The 10,000-nt window shown below is 45.1% G+C and overlaps 1 protein-coding gene across 2 annotated transcripts in view; it reads left to right on the top strand.

Moving 5' to 3' along the window:
- The window catches only part of LOC105902223 (guanine nucleotide-binding protein G(I)/G(S)/G(T) subunit beta-1), a 42,961-nt gene that overhangs the window by 17,225 nt on the left and 15,736 nt on the right, over window positions 1-10,000 (top strand). Inside the window, exons 1-2 of one of the 2 annotated variants that reach the window (XM_031566827.2) lie at window positions 7,913-8,027; window positions 9,828-9,944. In XM_031566827.2, coding sequence (XP_031422687.1) covers window positions 9,888-9,944 — 57 coding nt within the window. In that variant the 5' untranslated portion in view covers window positions 7,913-8,027; window positions 9,828-9,887. Of the gene's footprint in view, window positions 1-7,912; window positions 8,028-9,827; window positions 9,945-10,000 lie in introns of those variants that run through there. The other variant, XM_031566828.2, reaches the window with a different exon arrangement.

The following is a 10,000-nucleotide window of genomic DNA, read 5'->3' as shown; positions in this document are numbered from 1 at the left end:
TGCGGTTAGAAAATCGCGTTCTATCATATCGCGATTAAATCGCAAATGCAATTAATCGTTCAGCCCTAGATTCAAGTCAGGTGATTGGCTGGGCCATTCTAGCAGCTTTATTTTCTCTGAAACCAATTGAGAGTTTCCTTGGCTGTTCACTTCCTTGCTGAAATGTCCACCGTCGTTTCATCTTCATCATCCTGGTAGATGGCAGCAGATTTTTATCAAGAATGTCTCGGTACCATTTTTCCATTCATCCTTCCTTCAATTGTGTGAAGTTTGCCAGTACCATATGCTGAAAAGCAGCCCCACACCATGATGTTCCCACCTCCAAACTTCACTGTTGGGATGATGTACAGTGCCATTTGTCCTCCAAACATGGTGTGCATTATGGCATCCAAAGAGTTCAAATTTACTCTCATCTGACCAGACTATATTCTCCCAGTATTTCACAGGCTTGTCCAAATGTCGTGCTGCAAACTTTAAACGAGCTTTAACATGCTTTTTCTTCAGCAATTGAGTCTTATGTGGTGAGCGTGCATACAGGCCATGGCGGTTGAGTGCGTTACTTATTGTTTTCTTCTAAACAACTGTACCTGCAAATTCCAGGTATTTCGGAAGCTCTCCACTGTGGTCCTTGGCTCTTGGACAACTCTTCTGATAATTCTTTTTACTCCTCTGTCAGAAATCTTGCGAGGAGCACCTGGTCGTGGCCAGTTTATGGTGAAATGATGTTCTTTCCACTTCCGGCTTATGGTCCAAACAGTGCTCACTGGAATATTCAGAAGTTTAGAAATGCGTCTGTAACCAATGCCATCAGTATGTTTTGCAAAAAGAAGGTTACGAAGGTCTTGAGAGAGCTCTTTGCTTTTACCCATCATGAGATTTTTCTTGTGTGACACCTTGGTATTGAGACACCTTTTTATAGGCCATCAGTTGGGATATTAATTTGCACTGACAAGGGGCCAGATTGCTTTCTAATTACTGATAGATTTCAGCAGTTTTCTTGGCTTTCCATGCCTTTTTGCACCTCCCTTTCTTCATGTGTTCAATACTTTTTCCCTGTGTTATTTCACATTAATACACATAACTTAATTTCTGAATGTATTTGTGTTGGTTTCTGTGTATGTATTGATTACTTGGGTTGTTACCAACATCTGGTGAAAAGTTCATGTCAATAGCACCTTTGGAAATATTTTTACTGAGAAAAATGGTGACGTGTTCAATACTTATTTTACCCGCTGTACATACATACTCACACACACACATACATACTCACACATACATACTCACACACATATACACATACATACATGCTCTCTCACACACACATATACACATACATACATGCTCTCACACACACACATATACACATACATACATGCTCTCACACTAGGGGTGTCACGATACCAAAAATTCAGTAGTCGGTACCAATACCAGTAAAATAACACGATTCTCGATGCCAATTTCGATACCACGGTAAAAAAAAAAAAAAAGGATATTCCATGTACTTGAACTTCTTTACTAAAATATTTGATAGCAAAATGTCATAAGACATACAAAACATGTGCAATAGAGCATATCACAACATAATAATAAAGTGCAATTTATGGTCATAGTGCAACAACTAGTGTCCCCAGACACATTCCAGACTTCCAGGCAGGTACTGTACAAAAACAACAACAGTGCAAAACAAAACAGTGGATATAACAGTGCAGCCATTCAGCTAACAAGATGAACATGAGTTTAGGCAAAATTGCATAATTTTTCACAGCATTTCACACCCCTAAAGACTAAAGCTTCTTAAAGGACGTATTAAATACAAAATAATTCAATGTTCAGTGTGGTCGCGGTGAAATTTCAGCTGTTACTCGCAAATCGTCTTTTAGGCTAAATTGAGTCTATGGCATCGAAAACAATAAATAAATTGGGTAATCGTGTTTTTTCAAACCAATTGCATATTCAGTTGTAACTATATTAAACTAGGACATTCAGTGAATTTCGCTAGTTTTGACATGATACTTGCAAGATACATGCTTTCTTTCTCTCTCTCCCTCTCCTTCTAACCAAGGTAGGCTATAGGCTAACGTTAAAACTACAGCATAGCTAACCTAAACTATGTACATAACATACAATGGCTTAACACACGTGCCCACCATCTTCAACATCATGTAACGTGTATTTCAGTATGACAGATTAAAAAAACTGAAAAAGTGCATTCTTTGGATGTTGTTAATATGAATCAAAACTCTCCTTGAATTCTTTAAACAAATCCGGATGACGGTCTTTCAGGTGGTTTGCTAAATTGGAAGTATTACCTCCTTTGGTCTGAAGAACACGGTAGCATTGTTTGGTAGGGTGACCAGACGTCCTCTTTTACCCGGACATGTCCTCTTTTCGAGACCTAAAAAATGCGTCCGGCAGGAATTCCAAAAGCGTCCGGGATTTTGCCTCGTCGGATATTTGTGTTTCTCTGGGTCTTTCACAAACTAGTTACTACGTAGTTTTGGAAAGGGTCTCCCTTTCATTCCACCTTTTTGCGCGAGCTCTGACTGCAGAGAGGACTGTCATTGGTCAACCGCCTTCCCAGTGTTGCCAGATATGATAATTATCCTCCAAACTGAGCCTTTGATACGATACGCCATTTGCAGTCTGGCAACACTGCGCACCTGGCCGCCTCCACTAGTTTCATCGTTTACAATAGTAAATGACATCTGCATGTGAAAAACAGCTGGTATCGGCGCTCACGGTGCTTACGGTACTTAAAAAAAAATGGGCATCGTCGGTGTTTTGTTATTTTAGTACCGAAAGGTACCGTAAGTATCGGTTCTCGTGACATCCCTATCTCACATATACACATACATACATGCTCTCTCTCACACACATATACACACACATACATGCTCTCTCTCACACACATATACACACACATACGTATGCTCTCACACACACATATACACACACACACATGCCGTCACACACACATAAACACATACATACATGCTCTCTCACACACACATATGTCATACATGAGTGTGTGTCTGTTTGTGTGTGTGTGTGCATGTACAGGGTTAGAGTGTGGGTGGGTGTGTGTGTGTACAGGGTTAGAGTGTGTGTCTGTACACACACACACACACACACACACAAAGTTGACTGTTGGGGTGAAGGGTAGGGGTAACACTGGAGAGCATGGGGTTGCTATAAGTGGCTGTTGTCAAGGTTACGGCGCTTGTAGCATGTAGGTGAGGGTGAAGACCACACCCCTGTCAGCAGAAAGGGGGTGGGGCCAAAGACCCATTCGTATCTGTCCCCTCTGTCCTCTCCCTCTCTCCTCACCCTCCCTCTCTCCTCACCCTCCCTCTCTTCTCCTTCTCTCCTCTCTCTCTCTCTCTCTCTCTCTCTCTCCATCCATCTCTCCTCTCCCTCCCTCCCTCTCCCCGTCCCTCTCCCTCCTTCCCCCCTCTCTCTCCCTCCCTCTCTCCCTCTCCCTCTCTCTCTCTCTTTCTCTCTCCCTCTGTCTCTGTCTCTACTGTCTATCTCTCTCCTTCACACATTCACAAGCTTGAATGATGCCTTTTCAGGTCTGTGTGTGTGTGTGTGTGTGAGTGCCACTGGAGAAGGTATAGGACCTGAATAATGAATACTGGAAGCTTTTAAAGCCAGATTAGGAACCAAATCAGAGGCTCCTGCAACCACACACACACACACACACACACACAGAGGGGAAGTGAAACCCAGTCACTAGATGGCATAGCCTTTTGTTGGAGTGTTCTTGTGTGTGTATCAGAGAACAAGGAGATTGAGCCTATGGGTTGTGCCCTCCCTTTAGTGTGTGTGTGCGCGCAGATGGGCTGTGCTCTCACACTACTCTGTGTGTGTGTGTGTGTGTATATGTGTGTGCCAATAGGCTGTGCTCTCCCTGTACTCTGAGTGTGTGTGCGCCGATGGGCTGTGCTCTCCCTGTACTCTGAGTGTGAGTGTGTGCTGATGGGCTGTGCTCTCCCTGTCCTCTGAGTGTGTGTGTGTGTGTGTGTGTGTGTGTGTGCTGATGGGCTGTGCTCTCCCTGTTCTCTGAGTGTGTGAGTGTGTTTCGAGAGGTAAAGGAGAGTGTGTGAGTGTGTGTTTCGAGAGGTAAAGGAGAGTGTGTGTGTGAGAGTGTGTGTGTGTGTGTGTGTGTGTGTGTGTGTGTGCTGTACTCCCTCTACTCTCCTCCCCTTCTCTCTGCCACCACCTCTAAAAATAACTGCCTATAAAAGCAGCTCTTGCTCACACACTCACACACTCTCTCCTTTCCCTCTCGGCTCACACACACTCACACACTCTCTCCTTTCCCTCTCGGCTCACACACACACACTCTCTCCTTTCCATCTCGAAACACACACACACACACACACACACACACACTCTCTCCTTTCCCTCTCGGCTCACACACTCTCTCATTTCCCTCTCGAAACACACATACTCACACACTCTCTCCTTTCCCTCTGTGTGGTTATGAACACGCGTTATAACAGTCCTGTGTGGTTATGAACACACTTTGAAAGATGTCACATCCATGGGTTTGGGGCGTGGTCACTTTAGACCCATGGTCTGTGATTGGCAGAGGCAGGACCCATGGTCTGTGATTGGCAGAGGCAGGACCCGCCCACTAGAAGCGCTGGAATTTGATTTGATCAGGAGCTAAGAATTTGATTTGTCAATTCAAATGTAAACGAATCTCTAAATACTGTTTGGTATTGTTGTTAATCTCTAGCTAGCTGTCTAGATAACTGCTAAGTGGTTGGTATTGTTGTTAATCTCTAGCTAGCTGTCTAGATAACTGCTAAGTGGTTGGTATTGTTGTTAATCTCTAGCTAGCTGTCTAGATAACTGCTAACTGGTTGGTATTGTTTTTATACACACTAGCGTGGAGGCATTCCCTCGGTGCTTGAGGTTGTGTCTGTTCTCTCCCGAGCAAACAGGTGTGGAGATTAGAGGAGCCAATCAGGTGTGTGCTCAAACAGGTGTGGAGATTAGGGGAACCAAACAGGTGTGGAGATTAGAGGAACCGATGGGGCTGGTGCTCAAACAGGTGTGGAGATTAGAGGAGGAGCCAATGGGGCTGGTGAAGTGGGCGGGGCCTAAGTAGGCTTAACTGAACTGTGAGCACCAGCAGTCTTCAGGTAGATGCGATGGAAATAGTCCAGAGGCGTCCTCAGTCCAGTGGCACAGGTGACAGCGACCTGCCCGTGTCCCAGAGGGCCGCAGAGAAACAGCTGGTCCTGAGATGGTTCTAGATGATTAGATGGCAGGTCCTGAGATGGTTCTAGATTAGATGGCAGGTCCTGAGATGGTTCTAGATGATTAGATGGCAGGTCCTGAGATGGTTCTAGATAATTAGATGGCAGGTCCTGAGATGGTTCTCCATGATTAGATGGCAGGTCCTGAGATGGTTCTAGATTAGATGGCAGGTCCTGAGAAGGTTCTAGATGATTAGATTAGATGGCAGGTCCTGAGATAGTTCTAGATTAGATGGCAGGTCCTGAGATGGTTCTACTTGACTGAGTCCGTGCTTACTCTGAACCCCTACCTGACCCAACACCCCTGACTAGGGCTGAACGATTTGGGAAAATAATCTAATTGCGATTTTTTACCAAAATATTGCGATTGCGATTCGATATGCGATTTTTTTTTTATCCTCTTTTTTTCCCAACAAAACCTAATGAATGATTTAAATATGACCAACACAATATTAGATACATTTAGTGTAAAATATTCTTTCCCACATTTTACATTTTTATTTAACTGCTCATTACAGAAACAAGAACAACTTTGCCACTGTGCATTTAAGTAATTTAAAAAAGTAATTTAAGTATAAACACTAGGCATGCACTTTTTAAACACTGTGTGCAAAATGTACCATCTTAAAAAAAAAAAAAAAAAAATTATTAAATTTTATTTTATTTTTTTTTTTACCACGTTTTTTAATCGCGAACGTTGCGGTTAGAAAATCGCGTTCTATCATATCACGATTAAATCGCAAATGCAATTAATCGTTCAGCCCTACCCCTGACACACACGTACATGTATGAAACAGAACAGGGCTCAGTGTCACACACACACACACACACACACACACACACACGCATGCACACATCTTGAACTGTAGGGCCAATGATTTTCCGTAAAAAAAAATGCATTTTCCGTTTCACAATTGGTGAATGTGGCTTTAGCGGAGGTGTGTGGGTCAACCGTTGAAAAGGGGGGCGTGGCCGGAGCAGAGTTTAGCGCAGACGTGACATTTTCTTGGTGGTTTTGTTCTTTAATTAATGTTTGTTCATCGTTGCAATCGTTGTTGTGTTTATGTGAAAGAAATATTGCCTTGCAGCCCAAAATACAGGGGAATTTGGGCGATTTGTATGCACAAAATGATGTTTCCGTCTGAAAGTTGCAATTCCGTTTCAAAGGGTACATTCCGCGAATTCCGTCCGTTTTCCGTTATCGCGGAAAATCATTGGCCCTAGAACTGGTTACAGTGTTTCCCCTAGGTTTACAGCTTTGGGGGGGGGGGGGCACGGTGCGCGGCGCAGAGCTTTTCCAAAAAGTTCCGATGAAAGTTTTTATTTGTAGGTGTTTTTTGCAATGAAATTTCCGAAAACAAGTGAAAGTTGGGATATAAAGTTGCGAATTGTCCTCTTTGTAATTATAATTGAATTATTTGTTGAAAAATAACTGATTAATAAATAAACATTAATTCATCAAGAACAAAACGATTGAGAAATGGTCCTCTTAATAACCTCACCAATATGCCAAACAAAAGATTACCAGGACTACAAAAATGTAGCAGAATAGGCTTTACTTATCCACAACGAAGTGCACATGTTGGCATTACAAAAGGACCATCAGTAAGACTGAATAAAATGTTATGAATGTCTCAGCCTTCATATGACGAAAAAAAAACTATGATCTGTCTCGTCATCTAACGTCAACACTAGCTGCTACCTTATCTTCAAACAGAAAGTAACATTACATCTCCATGGCAACAGCTCTTGAGGGTTTGGGAAATAATCAGATGTATTGCTTCCTTCATTATTCACAGCAAAATAAATAATGTTCATTACATGTCATAGATTTATTACCAGACTCTATGTAAAAAGGGCCACGCACAACTCGCAGAAAATGATAAAAAATAGAAGCCAGATCTATTTCTGAATTTTCAGTGCGGACATGGGCGTACGTTCTGTTTCCACGTCTGTTGTAGCCATTCTCATTAGGCCTCTTTCTCGACCCTACCTAGGAAAAGATCGCTGGATTCATGAACGCCTGGAAATGTGTTTTTTAAAGCTTAAGTGTCCGTAGCTGTGCACTGATTCTTAAGCCCAATTCTGTCCGCTGGTGGCAGCGTGCTCACCTGTGTGTTCGCGCACGTGTCTGTCTGTGTGTGTGTTTGTGCGCATCGTGGCGGAACTCCGCCATGCGTGATACAGAGAGCAGAGAATTGTAATCGCGCGACCATGTAGAGACAGAAATTAGATAAGATAAATAACATAAGGCTATTTATTTTGTTTAATAAAATAACAAGCTATAGACCTGTTCTATAGGAAAGGTAATCTTAAATTACTTCCGTTGTGATCTGGCGCTTTATAGAAAATAAAATTGAACAAAATTAACTTGACCTTCCAGGAGGGGCGGGGGGTGCCGTTGGGGGGGCGGGGCGCCCCCCTAATATAACAGTAGGGGAAACACTGGGTTATAGCGATGTGCGTGTGTGTGTGTGTGTGTGTGTGTGTGTGCACCCTGTCATTAGGCATCTTAAGATCCATGACACATTTTGATCAGAGGATTAGGGGCGTGGCCCCTCGCTCTTGTCCACGCCCAGGGGCTCCAGGCAGCCAATCCAAACCCTCGGAGGGCTTAAGCATGGCAGGTGATGTGTGTGTGTCCAGGTCTTCAGTTCTCTCTCTGATTCACACACACACACACACCCTCACACACTCCGTACTCTCACTCACTCACTCAGAGCAGCTCACCTCACGGCTGGTCACTGCAGGAGGCAGGTAAGGGACTGGACGCAGGAGTGTGTGTGTGTGTGTGTGTTTGTGTGCGTGTCTTGAGTTGATGACGAGTGTTAGTGGTGCTGTGTGGTCCTACTGAATGTGTGAGGGTGGGGAGGTGTGTGTGGATGTGTGTGTGTGAGGTGAGTGGATGTGTGTGTGTGTGAGGCTGGGGAGGTGAGTGGATGTGTGTGTGTGTGTATGTGTGAGGTGAGTGGATGTGTGTGTGTGTGAGTGGGTGTGTGTGTGAGGTGTGTGTGTGAGGTGAGTGGATGTGTGTGAGGCTGGGGAGGTGAGTGGATGTGCTCTGCCCTCGTTGAGAACAAACCCCGGCAGCAGGAACCCGCCAGCTACGGTTCTGAGCTGATGGCCTCCACATCCCTGCTGGACTTGGCTGGAGACGACACAAATTAGTCTCTGAGAGAGAAAGGAGAGAGGAAACATGTTTTGTATGCATAGATAGAGAGAGTGAGAAGTATTGATGGTGAAAGTGAGTGTGTGTGTGTGTGTGTGTGTGTGTGTGTGTGTGTGTGTGTGTGTGTGTGTGTGTGTGTGTGTGTGTGTGTGTGTGTGTAAGCTGGGCAGGTGAGGATTGAGGTCAGAGTGAGAGCTGCTTCTTTAGACCATCAGCAGGTAAGGTCTTAACCGGATTGTCCTGGACCCGCTGAATCAACTGTGTCCCTGGATTACGCCAATGACATTGGAGATAGTCTGTGTGTGTGTGTGTGTGTGTCTGACATTGGAATCTGAGAGTCTGACCCAGGATGGAGCTGAGGAGACCCTGTGTGTGTGTGTGTGTGTGTGTGTGTGTGTGTGTGTGTGTGTGTGTGTGTCCGTCCTTGTCCCTCTACTGTTGGCTCCTCCTGTTGGTCTGTTCAGTGTCTGGCCTCTGTCAAGAGATGGTGCGTTCTGGATGTGTGTGTGTGTGGGAGTGCAGCGTGTGCTGGATGTGTGTGTGTGTGTGTGAGAGAGTAGGGTATTGTGTGTTGGCAGTGTATGACAAGGTGGGACTTGTTTCTGTACAGTTGGGGGCTTGAGTGTATGCGTGTGTGTGTGTGTGTGTGCGTGTGTGTGTGCGTGTGCGTGTGTGTGTGTGGGTTGGTGGGGCAGATTGTAGGAGACGCCACCCAGAAACAATTTTTCTTTCTTTCTTTTTTTAAACACAGCTCTGCATGCATTGTGGGGGGGGCGGGAGAGTTTGTGTGTGTGTGGCAGTGTGTGTGTGTGTGTGTGTGTGTGTGTGGGGGGGGGGGGGGGGGGGGGGTAGAGAGTGAGTGTGTGTGGGGGGAGAGAGAGTGTGTGGGTGGGGTGGAGAGAGAAGGTGTGATTTTCAGCACTAGGCCAACTGGAAGTAGAATCCTGTTGCTTAGTAACAGCTTGTGGTTGTCATGGCCACCAGTGGAGTTCTCTCCTGAAGGGAACAGGGTGCTGGAGCAGCATTCTTTCCACTGTTGCCACGGGTGTGTGTGTGTGTGTGTGTGTGTGTGTGTGTGTGTGTGTGTGTGTGTTGCCGGATTAGGACCCTGGGTGGCTTCAGGAAATACTGCTGTGTTCATCTGTCCTTCAGAAGTCCATATAGCATCAGAATATGCTTAAATCAGTGTGTGTGTGTGCGCTTAAATCAGTCCTTTAAAACCTGACCTATGCTGCTTTAACATCTCACACAGAACACATCTCTCACAGTACACATGTCACTCTTCTCTGCCTTATTTAGTACCTAGTCTATTAGCCCTCAAACTGGGTGTGTCCTCTGCTGAGTGTCCCGATGAGTGGATTGACCTCTCTCTCTCTCTCTGTTCCCAGATCAGTGTGTTTCCCAGAGCGAGGCCGGAGAGAAGCACACACACACACTAGGAGTGGAAAATGAGCGAACTGGACCAGCTACGCCAGGAGGCTGAGCAGCTCAAGAACCAGATCCGGGTCAGACACACACACACACACACACACACACACACACACGTCTACTGCTCACACAC

Source organism: Clupea harengus, chromosome 4, assembly GCF_900700415.2.
Source record: "Clupea harengus chromosome 4, Ch_v2.0.2, whole genome shotgun sequence".
In the NCBI taxonomy this organism is placed as follows: domain Eukaryota; kingdom Metazoa; phylum Chordata; class Actinopteri; order Clupeiformes; family Clupeidae; genus Clupea; species Clupea harengus.
The sequence above is the reverse complement of the archived record's forward strand: the minus strand, read 5'-3'. Positions and strand labels throughout refer to the sequence as shown.